General features: G+C 43.4%; 1 protein-coding gene across 2 annotated transcripts; it reads left to right on the forward strand.

Annotated features, from left to right (window-relative positions):
• The first annotated feature begins 3,880 nt into the window (after window positions 1-3,880).
• Window positions 3,881-14,890, forward strand: LOC143155248 (uncharacterized). 2 transcript variants are annotated; one of them, XM_076327730.1, is made up of 4 exons: window positions 3,881-4,351; window positions 13,828-14,080; window positions 14,158-14,346; window positions 14,438-14,890. In XM_076327730.1, the coding sequence occupies exons 1-2, from the start codon at window positions 4,049-4,051 to the stop codon at window positions 13,858-13,860; spliced, it is 336 nt and encodes a 111-aa protein (XP_076183845.1). In that variant the 5' UTR covers window positions 3,881-4,048; the 3' UTR covers window positions 13,861-14,080; window positions 14,158-14,346; window positions 14,438-14,890. The 2 variants fall into 2 exon arrangements, with proteins under 2 accessions (XP_076183845.1, XP_076183843.1); XM_076327728.1 differs by having other exon boundaries at window positions 14,158-14,890.
• Window positions 14,891-18,094: the final 3,204 nt, after the last annotated feature.

Consider the following 18,094-nt stretch of genomic DNA (forward strand, 5'->3'; position numbering starts at 1 on the left):
CCTCCAAGCTCGATTATTTGCAACGTAGATACAGATTTTGTCACAGTTTCGAAATCTCGTCATTTGCACGATCGATTGACGAGCTGTAACGATCGCGGATACAAAATAATAGTAAAAGGTAACGAAGTATCGTCGCAATGGATCGTTTCCTCGATCGAAGACGCAACATGCTTCTTGGCGATTTACGAACGAATGGTTACGAAGAATGGCGAACAGTCGGACCTGTGGGCACTTTTGAAATGTACTGTTCTCTTATTTTATGGGTTTTCTTTTTTTTTTAAATACATCTGTCTCCTCTTTCGGAGGAATAATTTTTGGAATAATAACGTTCGAAAGGATCGTAGAATGTTTACGTGACACGATAACGATTCAACGGGAAGGAAGATTAGTATAAGAAATGTATGTATATATCGTCGATATTTTGCATATCCATCGTCCATCGTATTTATAATCGCGCACGATGCGATTTATAGAAATCGCGAGTATACAGGGTGTTTCTAGCGCATTCTACACCGGGGAGAATAAAACAGAGAGCTACTTCGGTTACTCGAAATATTCGTTAGTTCTGATACGTAGAAAAATGGTAAAACTGCTTCCTTAAAAGATCATTAATTCCTCAAACGAGTAAATTCTTAACCGAGTAACAATTCCGTGAACTATTATTTGTAAGTTTACTCTCGAAGTATCCGTCGGTCGGTGAATATCGAGAAACGCGTCCCTCGAAATAAATCGATACCCGGGTACGTCGCGCGCAACAAGAGAGACCGAAACGTTGCTTCGTGTTTCTTATTTTCGCTGCAAAAGTTTGCCCAGGTCTGACATCGCCCAGCTGTCCCAACAGGGACGAGTAGTAGAAAAAAGAAAGAAACAAGCGACGAAATTTTCAAGCACGCTTCCCAACGAGCGAAGAAAGACGAGAAAACGGGGGGGCGGTCGAGACCCGAATCGTCCCCGAACCGAATTCCGGTTTCCCTCGAGACCCGGCGACTCGACTCCGCGAATCGATGTGTGGTTAGTCGCGACGATATCGAGTCATTAGGTCCGTACGGAGTGTCGAAGCGCGTCGAGACGCACTCTCGACCCGAACGGACACTTCCGTGTCGCGCCTCGTTCGGCACGCGACCCCGACCGCGACCCCGCGACCCCGCGACTCCGCGACCCGAGGAACAACCGTTTCCCCCCAACCGAGTCTCGGTCCTTCTCAACGGCGCGTCGCTGTCGAGAGAATTCACGGAAAGATACAACCGGAAGAAAAATAGAAGAAAAAATCAATTCGGAGACGCCCGAATGGTGTTTGAAGAACCATTGGACGTTCGAGGAGCGAATTCGATGGGTCGCGGGTTGGCGTTCGAAAGGGACGAGGTGAAAGAGAGAGAAAGAGAGAAAGAGAGAGAAAGAAAGAAAGAGAGAGAGAGAGAGAGAAAGAAAGAAAGAAAGAGAGAGAGAGAGAAAGAGAGAAAGAGGCGCGTCTCTGTTGCACGGTCGCTATCCACGACGTGTGAACGTTAGATGAAAAACCTTTATCTATATATTTGCCACGATATTCAATACGTGAATGAGTATATCTATTAAATAATATTGATATAAATACATAGAGACAGAGAGAGCGTGTAAGGGAGAGTATGCGCGCGCGAACGACAGAGAGAGAAAGTATGGTAATATCACGAAATTATTATTCTTTGTTACTTCTTTATAATTAAAACAATAAAAAAGCTGCTGAATAAAAAGATGCCGAACGTTTGTTATTTCGGGGCGCGGCGAGAGAGGGGGCGGGGGGGTGAGGGCCGATCGAAAGCGATCGAATCGTTAATCGAACGCTTCGTGAATCGTCCCGTTGGTCTTTAAGAGCATCGGTGAATTATCGGCGCGATAAAACGTTTCGCGAATAAATTGAAACGAGATCGCCGATAATCGTCGAGCTGATCGAAACAATCGATACCGTTTGATTTCCAGACCGTCCAGCGATGGAAATTAAATTCTTAATCTTGTTCCGCGAATAAATTATTATCGTTTTCGCATCGCGTCGATGGTGTTCGACTTTTCGGTGAATCGTATACTTTATCGATGCTTTCGGAGACCAGGTGAAACATTCACGGTACGTTTAATCGTTGTTTAAAGAGCGTTTACCAAATACATTTATATATAAGAATTTTTAAATGGTCTGTTTGTAGAATAAAGAATATATTTCGGGCATTCTCGAATCGAAGAGATTCGGTTCGGTTGGAAATCATCAGAATCTTGTAACACGAAATTAGAAGAACCTGATGATCATGGTTTTTTTTTTACACACACACCTCTCCAATTATTGACATTTCTCCAAAGTTCCCTCAAGTTTATGAAAAAAGCCCCTCGCTTTCTCACAGCCATTGATCTCCAACTGTTTCGTTTTCAGTGCGCTCGTTTTGTTCGCCATTTTATCGTACAATACCTCCACTCCAGCTCTCTCCATTTATACCGAGACAAATGGCCATTTTCTCGCAAAATCGAGGAGTAAACGCATCGAGGAATTAGAAAAACCTGGCGCTCGTGTTTTCTATCGTGGCTCTCGAGTTATTAAAATTTCCCCTACGTCCCTTACGTTCATAAAGCACCCCTCAATTTCTTACAGCCGTTGGTCTCGAACTCCGTCGCTTCCAGTGCACCATTTTCTCTGCCAATTTACCGTGAGTTGTTCCGGCACTTTCAATTTTTACCGAGAGGAGTGACCATTTCTTCGTAAAATCGAGCGGAAAACCTATCGAGAAATTAGAAGAACTCGATGGTCGCGTTTTTACTTTCCAACCTGTCGAATTATTAAAACTTCTCCTACCTTCTTTACTTCAATAAAACACCCCTTGTGTTTCCACACTCCTTGGTCTCGAACTCTCCTTCGTTCTCTCACGAATTCAAAGTTGTTTCTTCGGTGCTCTCTCGATTTTCACGTAGAGAAATAACTCGTACGTTCTCGAAATCGAGGAGAAAGCGTACCGAGAAATTACAAGAACTCGTGATCGTGTTCTTCGTACCTTCCCGATTATTAAAATTTACGCACCTACGTCCCTTGCGTCGATGAAAAAACATACTTCGTTTTCCCGTACTCCTCGATCTGAAACTCCATCGTTTCCAGTGCATCGTATATTCACCGACAATTCGCCCCACGAGTTGTCTCTCCGATACTTTTTCCACGTTAACCGAGAAAAACGGGCGCGTTTCTCTTTTTTTTATTTTCCTTTTTTTCGTCGGGAAATCGAGCGGCAGCGTTTTCGATCAGCGAGCGGGAAACGTATCGAGAAATTTATTTGCGTCCGGTTGAAACGCTCGGCGACGATATCGCGCGTGTGTCGCATTAATTCAGCGAGGAGATCGACGCGCGATACGCGTCCGCGAACGATCGTTCGTTAGAGTCGCTCGCTCGCTCGCTCGCTGAAAATATTTTCCGCTCGGTGTTTGCGTTCGCGAGGCTGCGCCGTTACGGCCGTCAGCGAAAAGTGGTTTATCAAACGGCGATGTATTTTAATAAATATTTATTCCGCGCGACGTCGCACGCGGCGACGACGACGTCGAAAGGCCGCCGCTCGAGTTTCGTCGCGCGCGTTCTCCGTTTATTTATTAATAAATTCTCACCTCGGCCCGGGGCTGGCTGGCGGAATGCACGAGGGGTTGCCGGTAACCGTTAAAACCTGGGTCCTTTCGGACTGTCGGATCCGGGAAGCCAAGTGTCCAAGTTATTTCAACAAGTCTGAAGCACTATCTGCGCGAGATATTGTCGCCAGGTCTGGCGAACAGATGTTCCGAGACGCGAACTTTCCTCGCAGATGTTTGGAATTATTCCAACCGTGGAAGGAAATTACCGTGCGATTCGTTCCTCACCTGAAACCGATTCTTTCGAGGTCTGGTCGGTTCGATTCGCGTTGCTTCGTCGCGTTCCGATAATCGAGTCTTCGCGAAACGACGGATCGAACGTGCCGCGACGGAACGAGGAAATGAAAAAATTGGGTCTAGGTTCAGACCGACGATTACTTTACCCCGCAATGTTCAATATCGTTAATTCATCGACTGAAATGTTTTAATGGTTACCGTGTGTCAATTGCATCGAACAAACCGCAGATCGACCCAAGCCTCGTCAGCTAGAAGATCTAGTTTCGTTGGATACTTTTCGGGAGCGAGTACGTTAAATAATAGAGTCCACGGTTCCTATGAATTCCTCCGGTTCCTCTACAATGTTCAACAGTATCAAGAATCGTTCGTCGATACCTTAGTAGATCCATCCAACTTTGCAGCTCGACCTACAAATTTTTCAACGAAGGACGACCAGTCTTTGAGCACATTTTTGGAAGTAGTTGGAGAAAGATCTCTGATTAAGGAAAACACGGTGAGTAAGCGGAGTATGGAGTTCCGTCGACACCGAGTAGAACGATACGTCTTTATTTCTCGCGACAGGACCTTCTTAGGAAGACTCGGTGACAGTTTCAGTCCGACGATAAGGTATCCCAAAGTTGACAATTTCGAGACCTGCCAAACGCTTCCAATCTTAAGGAGCTTTCGCACGCCGAACGTTTGACGAGGATCCGTTTCGTCGTACGACCAGGCACATCGATAACGCCAATGACGATAATGAACAACGTCGTTCGGATGTTGCGGTAGTCCATCCGTTTCCGCTTTGTCCCAGCGACAGCCTTGCCTCGTCGGATCGGATCTCTCGCGACGTCCGCTCGTATCGGCTCGTTTCGTAAATCGTTGCGCGAGTTACGTTACTTAATTGTGCGAAATTCTTCCTCGATGTAAATTCACGCGAACACTGACCCACTCTAGGTTCGTTTTCACGTTCGATTTTACGCGCTGAAGCGAATCTGAACGATAGTAATCGATATTCGATCGGATAAAAATGAAGGAAAACTTACATTACAACTCTGATCTTTGTATTGAAGAATTTCTTGATAATGGAAGAGAATTGCGAATAAAATTTATCGTAACTGTTAATAAACTCAATTTGAGACTTTTTGGTCGAAGATCAGGATCTGCAACGACACGCAATTATCGAAAGAAAAATTGCAAAATCATCGATGCGACTTGCAGAGCGGATAATACTAAGCCGTATAGTAAAAATTCCAGAAGCACAGCCATGCATCCAACACATTAATTCTTCGATCCGCGGTGCGGAACTGCGCGTAAAAAGTAACGAAAATAAAAAATTGCCCGATTTTTCCAAGCAACTACGTACGATTCGTGAATTTTATTCAACGGACAACCCATCGAAAGTTTATTCGTCGTTAGACATTTTTATCTACGATGGATAACATCTTCGAACGCATCGATCGATGTTCCATCCTCGGTGTACATTTTTCGTAACTTTGAACGAGTTTTCGATGAATTGTTACATCGACGATAGAGACGCAAGAAGCGCAATGTTTCAAGGATGTCGACAGGTGCTCGTGAAGAAAAGAATATTAAATTAACCGCTTTGACGGTTTACCGTTTAAGAACTATTTTAAATTCGCGCAAAATACCGTGTTTCGTTTATCGTCTCGACTACCCTAAAAATACCTAGGTAAGCTCTTGTTGTCGGATGAAAAATCGTACAATAGTATGACTACAAACAATTGGTTGAAAAGATCAAAGAAACAATAAAGCGTTACAAATATCGATTGTTCGTAAATGTTTGTCCTCCTTGTTTAAAGATCGCGGGAGATAATGTAAAAGTTAAACGTACACGTACAGCGTGTTTTATTTAAACACTCGTAACTTTAAACGCTTTTTTCTCGAAACGAGTTTGTTAAACTGATGGACAATATTTCGCAGAAAGTATTTACTCGATTCACTCAAAATTTGAACAATATATTTACCCTAATATTCTTTTTCTCGTCGAGAAAAAGAATTTTAAAAACTCTTGATGTTTCTGGAAAAATTTACCTCGATTTCTTTACAAGCTCGCTATTCTCACGGATTAACATTTCTAAACAATCTTTATACTCAACGATAGCAACATTTGTCTACTTTCTAAAAATTCCAATTTTCTTCAATTCCGATTACCACATCCAGAGAAATCGACCCCACAATGCGACTAAGTAATTCGAGTACCATACCACGGGGACGCTCATATTTTCCATACACGCTGACATTTTGTAACAAAAATTTGCACAAACATTCTTCAGACTATATACTTTCAATATACGCCCAAAAAATTTGTATCGCATAATTCACATAATCGGAAAAAATTTCCAAACATTAGCCGTTTCTCCAGCCCGAAAGTTGGAGTTCCCCGCTTAGTAGGCGTTGCTTGTATCCGACCGTGATTTTCGAAGAGACTAACTAGAATTCGTGGGATCTCAGTGGCGTGAAAATCAGGGGTGAAATCGTCGAAAGATCGCGAAACTCGATCTTCGATGAAGACAACTGTGAGAAAAAACCGTCAAGTTGGTATACCGAACTTCGAGGGCGTCGTCGAACCGGTCGTGACAATCCAATTGCGACTGAATCGGCTTTACGTAACGCGGTAAACACGCGAAACCATAGAGACGACAACGATCGGACGCGCGAGGAGTTATGGTCGCGAGAAACGCTCGCGCATCTGGCGAGTTCTCCAATTTCAAGGTCGAGCGTTCCGCGTTACGTAAATCGCAACGCTAACGCCGCGGAATCCCGGGGTACGCGGCGATTCCTCGATCTGTCCAGTCGTTTCGCAAATCTTTGTATCTTTTCTTCAAAGAAATCGCACTCGAGGGAAATATACGGATATACCGTGCGAATATTGATCGTCCATAGATAATGGGGACGTTACATTGGGGATAATATTGGATAATGGGGATAATATTAGGGTAAATGTATTGTTTAAATTTCCAGTGAATCGAGTAAATACTTTCTGCGAAATATTGTCCATTAGTTTGACAAACCCGTTTGGAGAAAAAAGCGTTTAAAGTTACAAGTGTTTAAATAAAGCACCCTGTACGTGTACGTTTAACTTCTACATTATTATTTGTAACGCTTTATTATTTCTTCGATCTTTTCAACCAATTGTTTGTAGTCATATTCGATAAATGTTTTGTACCTTTACAATTGTCCAAACATATTTTCCGTCTTGACTAATTTCTGTACGAGACATTGAACGAAAAAACAGTACAAAATAAAGTTTCAGTTTCGCATATTTTATGTTACGTATGTACACGAGTCTTCAAAGAGTGCTTTATGTACAGAGATTACGTGTAATAAATATAAAACCAAACCGTTTATTTTCTACCGGACTAACGAACGGTGAAAGCTTGGAATTTATCTTGCCATATTCCGTACAATCGTCAGTCTCGATTATCGCGACGAACTTAATTCATTTCCAAGAATCGATTATTTAAACCGAGGGAAAATTCGCGTCACTTTCGCTCGGGAACTCGATTTCGATCGATCCCGTAATCTGTGGCTCTACATAAATTAGATGACCCACTAAAATCGAATCTACTACCATAACGAGACCACGTCGCATATCTTGTTCGTGGAATCAGCTTTGTATCTGAAAATAAACGACCCAGAAAGTGACAACTAAACAAAGACGAACGTTTAACTCTATTCTACGATACGTTCGATCGAACGTTCGAAACGGATCGAGGAATTCTTAAACCTCCGATTCAATGAATATCTCGCAAAGAAATTTGAGAAAGAACATTGTTTTGAAACAAAACAAAAAAAAAAAGCGATCGAAGAGAAAACAGATATCGATAATCTCGTTCTCCGAAATTCGAAAAGCGATTTTCCGTGAAATCATCGATCGATTTACCAGTCTTTTGATCCACAGAGCGTATCTCTCCACCTTGCGTACCTACCGGTTTATCTAGAGACCTACGAATTAGTATAAACGCATGGTTGCGAAAGCAAGATACGAATCAGCCGGTTCGCTTAGAGAGGTATCGTAAAACGATCTTGCGTCTTGGGTCTCGGCTTACTCTCGGGTTCCGTCGATCGTTTTCGACCGGTGGATTAACGATTTCGAAAATCGAACACGAGCCTTTGCGGGAAAGATCAGCACCCGATACTCCTACGAAGTCTCCTCGATTCGAATCTTCGAATCGTCGGGTCTGGGAAGAGGTCCTCGAAAAGTGGACCGTAATTTCACGGTCCTCGTGGATCTGAAATCGATTCGACGTGTTAAAAAGAGCAGTTCCATAGAAAAATTAAAAAAAAAAATAAAAATAAAGATCCTCGAAAAGATATTTACAATTTTAGATAGTACCTCGAACGATTCCTTCGAATCGAACAGAAGAATTTCCATCCGGACGAAAGAATCGCGAATAGAATTTTCTCATCAGCTACTCGTTGATTGAAAATTTTCGTTCGAATTATAGAACGGAATACTATATTTCACAACGAACGAATAAAAATTCAACCGCCCGATTGAATAAACGCCGCGAGTAAATCGTTATACGTTGATTTTATTCGTCGCTTATTCGAATGAGATTTTTTCCCATCTCTAAATAAAACGGTAATGGAATATATGTACATAAATTTTGGTCGTTTAATCGAGGCAAATTCAGTGACGTTTCGGTTGTACATCGAGCCTGATTCGGTCGATTCATTTTCCCGGTGAAACGAAACGAACTGTCGGGAATTTTCCGAGGTGAGCCGCGTCGAGGTGTTTTTTTTTTAATTTTTTTTTTTTTTTTTTTTGAACGATGGCCGCGCGAAACGACGAAGAAAGTTTGACGTTGGAAACTGAAACGATCATCCGGAATAATAGTGCACCATGAATCGAGCACGACGAGCAATGGGAAATGATCATGCAATTGCGAGGAGGCTGGAGTGCATGTGCATCGCGCAGTGATGCATTGAGAGCGAGGTCGTCGAAGTGTCGATCAACAGACATGAAACTGGCGTAACGTCGGCCGTTTCAATACCGAATTGTTTATTTGTTTTTCTCTTCTTAATAACAGCGAACTCGACAATTCCGGCGAACATCGTTCGAAATCGAAACGACGGCGAGGAAAAAACGAAAAATATTTCAAACGATTGAAATCGCAGAAATTACGAAAATTTACGTAGAGTTCACTCTGCACGAATTTAGTAATATCGATATTAATTAATGCAAAGGGTGAGTCCAAAATATTGTCGGAAAATTTACAAAATTCATTCTACATCTAAGAAGTGACGACAAAATTTCTATTTCTATCTAATCTGTTTCTACTTCGTAACGATACGAATACTCGAACTTAACCATTTTACAGTAATTATCAATTCCAAATTGTTTTCCAAATACATTGTCCACGTGTTCCGTTATAAAATACCCGAAGAATTCTCGATTCGATCTTTTCATTCGTTCTTTTCATATAGTCCACTCTGTCGTTCTGTTTAAATTCGAAGAATGCAAACGAGTACGTGAACGTTTATCGTAATTGTTTCGAGGTGTATTCTAACCTATAAATTCCACGATAGGATTGCACGCGTTCTCTATCTGGCGATTTAGAAGAGGAAATCTACTATTATTCCATCGACTGTTCTGCGATGCATTCGCTCGACGTAAAGATTCAGAGGAAAAGATCCATTATTACGCCCTCGAGTTGCAAAATTAACCGTTCCGATGGAATCGGAGATCTCCGCCATTTTGGTGGGTTTCGAAATGGAAAACCGTTTATTCCGAACAAGGAACGAACTGTACACGCTCCGAAGGAAATCGAGAACACGTTGTTGGAACAAAACTCGCGGCTCAATGTCACCGTGGCCGACAGAAAAAGAAAAGGCCACACGGGGATACGAGAATAGTACATTGGATTTCCAGCAAGGAACGAAGATAATTCGATTAGAAGTCAGCGACCATGACCAAGTTTACGGTACGCGTTATAATTGCCGATCGCATTATCGAGTGCCGGGAGCCCGAGAGTGCACGCGCGCACTCAAAATCTACGGGTTACGATTTGCGTGTCTCCTACACGTTAATTCGATTTGCGAGACGCGACTATGCTGATTCCCGCTGCAGCTCGTAGCGTCGAGAATAGCTGATTCCGGCCAGATTTCTTCGAGCGGTCAAGATAATCGAATTTCACGGGGACTTAGAGAGAATCGCTTCAATTTCGACGAAAGGGTAATCACGAGGCCAGAATCTAATAAAATCGATCGTGTTATTCCAGTTTTACAAATTAACCCTCTTGCATAAGCGAAACAAACTGCAGAGAGAATTAACAGGTGAATTTAGAAAGAAATAGTATCCGTGTCTGGTTGCACCGTCGTCAATGTTTCGAGAAATTTTAAATTTCAAACGATACAAATATTTCGATCCAAAATACTGTTTCGTAGACAGATCGGGGTAAATAATGGAAAACTCCAATCGGAGAAATTTTGATAAAATATTTATTGCATCGATGCACGTGATCGACTTAACCTTTTCACTGCCGAATCGACCGATGGTAAGGTCTCGATTAATTTTACAATTGGTTCACCGCTTACAACGCTAATAAATACGTGGAAAAATGACCACGAAAATCACCGTACAGGTTTTAATACCTGGTTCGATTCCAGCATCTGGAATAATATCGTCGATCGAGTATCGACGTGGAAGGTCGTGGAAAAAAAAAAATTTACGACTCGTGGCCTGTAAACTCGGACAAAGTAACGCGCAAGCGGGTAGAGAAACGACCGTGATACAGCGCAAATTGGCGTCATTAGGCCTCTAATCTCGGGCGGCGCTTGGAAATTAGTCGCGTCGCGGGGAACGCGATGAAAAAAGACACCTATCGAGAGAAAACGCGAAGAATCTCGATCGCGGGCCGCGTCCTTCGGCAAGGATCGACGGAGGACACGTAAGCGTGCGATGTCGCAAGCGGGGTTTCACGCCACGCTTGATCAACACTCACCTTGTTACCGTATCGGATGGCGATCCGAGGAGAGGAAGCCGAACAGACGCAGAAAGAGCGAAAACGAAACCGGGCTTTTCTTCGCGCGGGCGACAAATTAAAGGAAACGTGGTGCTTTGAGAAATCTTGACCCTGTTTACGGAACCGAGAAATTTAAAGGAGTGAGATAATGTAAAAAAATAAAGATTGGAAAAAAGATTCAAAACGGATTTGAGATTTTAGAAGCCCCTTGGGAGTTGACGATCTGGAAGATATTTTACTGTTTAGAACATTTTCGAGGAACAGTTCCTGAAATCTCAAGTGCGACAAATCACTTCTGACCTCCATTTATCTTCTTCCCCAAAGAAGATGCAAATCTCAAGATTTATTTGAAGAAATATTGACTGTTTTTACGGAACCGAGAAATTGAAAGGAGTGAGATAATGTAAAAAAATAAAAATTGGAAAAAGATTCAAGACGGATTTGAGATTTTAGAAGCCCCTTGGGAGTTGACGGTCCTCGCGATTTCGCCATTATTAAATCGATGTGGAAGATATTTAATGTTCAGGACATTCTTTTCGAGGAACAGTTCCTGAAATCTCAAGTGCGACAAATCACTTCTGACCTCCACTATCTTCGTTCCAAGACGCGAATCTCAAAGTAGGTCAAATCAGGAGAACAGAGATCACCTTTTTGAGTTTCAACTGTGACAAATCTTCCTTGAGCTTGGTCTTCGTTCCAAGGGAACATGAAAACTTCACAATCGACTAAACCAAGAGAGAAGGGATCCCGTATCCTGAATTTCAACTTTAATAAATTTCCTCCGAGCTTGGTATCAGTTCCAAGGAAGACGAAGACGTCATAGTTGACCAAATCGGGAAAATAAAGAGTTAGTTTCCTCTATCTCGACTATGACAGATCTCCTTTGAACTTGGTCTTCGTTCCACGGGAAGATAAAAACGTCTCTATCCATCAAATCGAGAGAATAGAAAGAAGATTCGATGTGTTTAAGACCGGAGAAGAAGCGAGAATTTTGCCGAAGAGCACGAAGAATACTTTCGGAAGGTATTCAAGTAATGGATGAATCTCTGCACCGTTATATCGATTCCTCGGGAGGTTACTTGGTGCGTTACTGTGGTCATTAAATCTCGCGTTGGTCCGTGGTTCTTTTTTCTCGAAATTTGGTCACATTCATCCGTAACTTTGAGGGTGGTTGTCATCGTTTCAGCCATCTTTGGGCACAAAGCGTAAGAGATCTCTCTCGCTCCACCGAATCCCTCGTCTCGCGTTTTATTTTCCGCGGTCGTCGTCGTCGTCGTTGTCGTCGTCGTTGTCGCGGATCGGACAAAAGATCCGCAGCCAGAAAATCCGCGAGCTCGCGTTCCTCCTTATTAAAATCGTAATTACGAAACGTCGCATTATTTTTCGCCGGTTCGAGCGAGACAAAAGCTGTTGCGAAACGCGCGCGACGCGAGTGCCGTGCCGTCGACGCTAATAAACTGCTCACCTCGGGCGGCGAGCGTTTTTCTCTTGATTAAATCACCGATCAATCGCGCATTTGCATCCCGACGTCTCACGGAGAAACAGGCGCCGTTGGCTAACGAGATACCATCCCTGCGCGACGTTCGATGGAAAATGGCACTACTTCGAGGATCGATCCGTCGACATTCAAACGCGCTCGATTTTTCTTCGTTCCACGGAAATGAACTGCACAGATACGTTACAGGGCACGCGATACGTAAACGTGGTGGGTAAACATTCGCAACAGAACGGAAAACAATTTTTTATAAGTAATATAAAAGTAATACGCGTATACACACTTTTCCTTTGGACTTGTGGAATAAGTGTAATCGATCAATTACATTCGTCTTTTACAACCCTACGTGACGCCACGATGAAAAATATTACATAAACGTAGATTAGAAAGTTTTTTAATAAATATTACAATAGAACAAAAAGCAATTGTTTATAAGTAAATACGTATATACACTTTTCCTTTGGACTTGTGGAATAAGTGTAATAGACAGTTACGTTCGTCTTTTCCAACCCTACGGAACGCCACGATGAAAAATATTACGCAAACGTAGATTAGAAAGTTTTTTAATTAAAATTTACAGTATTACAAATAGCAATTTTTTATAAGTAAATACGTATACACACTTTTCCTTTGGACTTGTGGAATAAGTGTAATCGATCAATTACGTTCGTCTTTTCCAACCCTACGAAACGCCACGATGAAAAATATTACGCAAACGTAGATTAGAAAGTTTTTTAATTAAAATTTACAGTATTACAAATAGCAATTTTTTATAAGTAAATACGTATACACACTTTTCCTTTGGACTTCTGGAATAAGTGTAATCGATCAATTACGTTCGTCTTTTCCAACCCTATGGAACGCCACGATGAAAAATATTACGCAAACATAGATTAGAAAGTTTTTTAATCAAAATTTACAATCGAACCAAAAGCAATTTATATTTTACATATATGTATATATTCCGTTCCTCTACTACAGAACCCGCCATCTTTCTCAAGCATTCGCGCATCGTTCAGCGCCCTCTTGGAAGACCGCTGCCGCGATTCGAGGGTCCTGCACGTTCGCGGGATACCCTAATCGATTAATTACGCTCGTTTCTTTTCGTTTCTCTTTGTATTCAACGGGACGTTTCCAAATTGAACCAACCCTGCCAATATATACGATGAAAATTGATCGCGAGATTCGGTAATTCTGTATCGAAAATTGACCGTAGTACTCGGAACGATTTCGTTGTATTTTTATTTATATCGTACGTTTTTGCTACCTTTGCGTGGACCACGGAATCCGTAATTTTGTTCAACATCCGTCATCGTTTCGCGCCCCCTTGGAGGGCCGCTGTCGCGATCCAAGAGCCATAGATCCGCACGGCATCCCTAATCAATTAATTACACGGCGAGCCGGCAGCGTGTCACTCGAGGGCGCCTAATTAATCGATTAAGTCTCGAACAGCGCAGCTACCAGCCCGTACACGATCTTAACGGTTAAAGTACTATTGTATCGCAGGCAACGGTTCAGTCGGCTCTTCGGTATGCCTGAAACGAACGTCACGGTTGGTCGTCTGGCTACGATCCGGGACCCACGGCGTTGATCGATGGATCGTCGATCGACCGGCGTCCTGTTTCCATTCAGTCTCGCCTCGACACGATCGACAGTGACGTAATCGCGTTTCACGAGCGGTCAATGTTGCCTGAATCGCCTCTTTGAAACGCGGCCTGCAGGTGATTTCCATCGAACGCTGTCCAATTCCGATTTCGAGGTTTGTTCTTCCATGGGTACGGGATCGCGTCACTGCGCCACTGGACGGTTCATTTTGTTTTCTTTTTTTCTTTTCAGGGCTACACACCGAACGAAAATCAACGAAATCAACCGACCGGTGAAGACCCGCTGGACTACTCCCATCGTTTATACTTTCCACCCTGAAGACTCTATTTCTTGTCCCTAAAAAGAAATCGTTTCTTCGTCTCTGAAATAGAAATCGTTTCTTGAATATTTACACCGCCAGATTGGTCAATACTTGGAGAAGTACTTCACTTTTTTATTCTGTTAGAAAGTTACAAACTAAACGAAAATCAAGGAAATTGTCCCACCGAAAATTCGGTTACCCTGTTTATAGATATCACCCTGAAGGCTCTACTTCTTGACCCTGTGCGGAGTGAATTTTATTTCATCTCTGATTGTGAGAAAGAAATCGTTTCTTGAATATTTACACCGCCAGATTGGTCAATACTTGGAGAAGAATCTACAGATATCAACTTTTTTATTCTGTTCAAAGTTACAAACGAAAATCAAGAAAATTGACCCACTGAAGACTCTGTTACCCTGCTTATAGATTTCACCCTGAAGACTCTATTTCTTGACCCTATGTCGCGTGAATTTTATTTTATCTCTGAGAAAGAAATCGTTTTTTGAATATTTACACCGCCAGATTGGTCAATACTTGGAGAAGAACTCAACTTTTTTGTTCTGTTCGAAGTTACAAACGAAACGAAAATCAAGAAAATTGACCCGCCGAAGATTCGGTAACCCTGCTTATAAATTTCACCCTGAAGACTATTTCTTGACCCTATGCCGCGTGAATTTTATTTCATCTTCGAGAAGAAAACTTACTTCTCGGGTAGTTAATTAATACCACCGAGAAGTAGCTAACATTTCCTTGGCAAACTTCGAAAGCATTGTTCGTATACGGTTCCATTAAACGCCAAGGTGAGCTGACACGGTGTGAGATTCGAGAGGTATCGTGGAATAACTTTGTCGAGTAAAATCGCCGAACAATGGACTCCAATATGGAAACATTGGATGCAGATTGTTCTCGTATGTGAACGAAAGAGCGAGCGATTGTCTCGTGGACAACGGACGTTGTATCGTTAGGTATCGTTCGTACTTGGGAATCATTTCCTGGGATGACTTGGTCGAATCGAATGTCCAAACACATTTTGCGTTCGATGTGAAAACACTGGATCTCGGTATGGAAACCCTGGACGTTTCCACGAGCAACAAGACACCGTATTGTCGGGGATCGGTTACACTTGGGTCTGCATCGCGCTAATAGCTCTGTCGCTGTACTGTCACCGTCAGATCTGGACCGTTCCTTGGTCGGCTACCATATCGTGACCGGATTGTTAACCGAGCGCGAGTCATTATAAACGCAGTCACGTTCCAATCGTGGTCCAATCCGAATCAATATCCTTCGATACGCTCGTGTCGGTTGTTATGGACTCTGATTTCCTGCAATAAACGACGTCTTTATGGGACGCTTTAGCAACGTGCTGGCTTTCCTTGCCCGGAGCAAGGTAGTTATGCGTCCTTTTTTCCAAGGTTCGTTCATCGAGCGTTGATGTGTCTTCATTCCTGTATTATCGATGGCAGTTGGTTGAGCCGATCGGTGGTTAATTGATTTCGAATTCGTATAATTCGATACAACTCGGTTGAACCGGTTTGCGAAATTAAAAGTTCCAAGCTTCGCGATTCACGATTGGAACAGTTCCTGAATATTTCGTTCGGTCGCCATTGTCGTTTGCTCAATGGCTGGTTAGAATGGATAAACGATTCCAAAGTCGGGTATTCGTACCCTGAAACGGTTCCGGAATGAATCCTCGAGCTCGCGTATAGGTACGATTAACTCCGTTCGGACAATATTGTTACCCGATTAATGGGATTGGTTTCAGCAAAACGCGAGAATCGGCCTGGAAATCCTATATACGATTAGAAACTCGGTACGTGCGGAACGGACGTGTTGGTTGAAAATCCGATCGATGAACAGCCTCTGACCCAACTTTCGTGCAGCGAATAATTAACGACGTTACGAATACCAGCGTTTTTAATTAAGGGAATCTAAGTCAGTCGGGTGTAGTGTCACTCGGAACAATGCGGTTCGTGCAACGATGGCGGTGGCGACACGTTTCGCTATTGATTAAAAGCGTTACAATATCCGAGAGCTACAATTATAACTTCCACGTGTCACGTTTTCCGTCTTGAGAGCATTTCTGTGTTCTTTCGTGTACGGAAACTTTCTAAAAGTAAATGTAGATCGCGTGACGTCGCGAAACGAAGAACGAGAGCTTTCGATCCTACGGCACGATTCGAAATTAACAAAGTTGCGGTGAGTTTCAAGTCCGTTAAGAAATCGCGAAAGTTTTTCATAGTTTCTCGCTCGGCTCGAGAACGAACGACTCCGAAACGGATCCTCTGATAACGATAACGAAGCGATGAATTCCTCGTAACATTGTTTCATCGTTTCTCGCGCGCAAGATCCGACTCTCTGCCGCTAAGACGACGATAAATACGTTCAAGAGGGATGGGAATACTTCTGGTAGCTACGATTTGCGAAACTTTACGAGTCGCGGGTGAAAAAATCCATAACAACGCGCCCAACGGATCGAGAGGTTACCGTGCCAGGATTAATTACGGAAAAATGGCGATCTCGCTTGTTCCTGGCCCAAGATCGTTGTAACAATTCGCACGATGGACCGAACAGACACGACAACGAGTCGGCAAGGCTGTTCGAGCCGATCCGCGTTGCACGAGTGTTACGTACCCAATGTATATCTTACGCCATCGCGAAACTATTAAACGGTGTGTACATTGAGGCGAGAAACGTGCGCGCGATTGTGTCGCAAGACTGAAATGTATCGGTCCACGTGGCCTTCCAGGCCGCCTCGATGTCGCTCATTTTAGCGAGCGTCCTAATTCGTTACGGTATCACCTTCGTATATCGAGAAACCGTCACCGCACCGGTAGAAATAAACGAAACTAAATTCGGAAAATCCAAGGATCAGCCGCGATAGTCGATTAACAAGTAAAATTGGAAAGGTATCGGGTCTACGGGAACCCCGAAGGCCAAAAATCAGCTAGAGGTGAACTCGTGTCACTCGACATCTGTACTCCTCGAATAATCAATACGGTTGGTATTCGGCATAACGCCTTTAATTCACGGTGTGCACGGTGTCGAACGATAACCAAATCGTTCCTCGTTACTTTTCAAGATCGATCGATTGTGTTTCCCAGATTATTTCGCAATCGTGTAACGTGTTTTCCAGTTCCGTTCGTAGCTCGATCTCACCATGCGTCATACCAGGAGGGCCTGCGTCACCGAATCCTGATTCATGCCTCGAAACCATATCCCGAATCTTGCCCCATTACCCTAAAACCCCGGGGCTCCCGCCCAAGGGGGAGAATCATCGTTCTCTGTCTCACTATCTGTACCGGTCGCTCGAGGTGAACCGAGCTCCGACCAACTCCCCAGGTCCCTCAAATTTGGAACATCCTGTAGATCGACAATCACCGCTGAATCTCTCCACCGGTTCGTTTCTGTATCGTCGTTTCAACCGCGGGATTTTTACCAACGCATTTTATATTAATTTCAGCAGTAGTCGCTGTTAGCCCGTTCGGCCGCCTCCTGGTGTTATCGGTTGTCGCGAGTTGCGCAATCTTCGCGACTATCCGGAGTGTTAACACCACATGGCGTAGCGAATAATCGTTAATCGATGCTGGTCGAGATCGGTCTCGGGGACGATTACCAGTTCGGTTGCCCGCGTACACCCTGACTTGGTTCTGAACGCGGTTGATCTCCAACATCTACGCAGCCATTTTCTACCATCGAAAACGCACGAAGAGTTTCCAATCGACGCGTCCTCGAGACTTCCGGACGCGCATGGTACGCTTGGTAAAGGGTCTTGCGACAATCGGTGAACGTTTCACCGCGAGAGCGTAATTCGCGCGGCCGTGAACGCATCGAGATGCAAAAGATGAAAAACGAGACGCGAGTCTACCG

This window comes from Ptiloglossa arizonensis, chromosome 2 (genome assembly GCF_051014685.1).
Source record: "Ptiloglossa arizonensis isolate GNS036 chromosome 2, iyPtiAriz1_principal, whole genome shotgun sequence".
Lineage (NCBI taxonomy): Eukaryota > Metazoa > Arthropoda > Insecta > Hymenoptera > Colletidae > Ptiloglossa > Ptiloglossa arizonensis.

Coding starts and splice junctions, on each gene's coding strand:
- LOC143155248 (XM_076327728.1), top strand. CDS start 4,049: ATGGTTACCGTGTGTCAATTGCATCGAACAAACCGCAGATCGACCCAA. Junction 4,352..13,827: donor CTCTGATTAAGGAAAACACG/GTGAGTAAGCGG, acceptor ATTGTATCGCAG/GCAACGGTTCAGTCGGCTCT.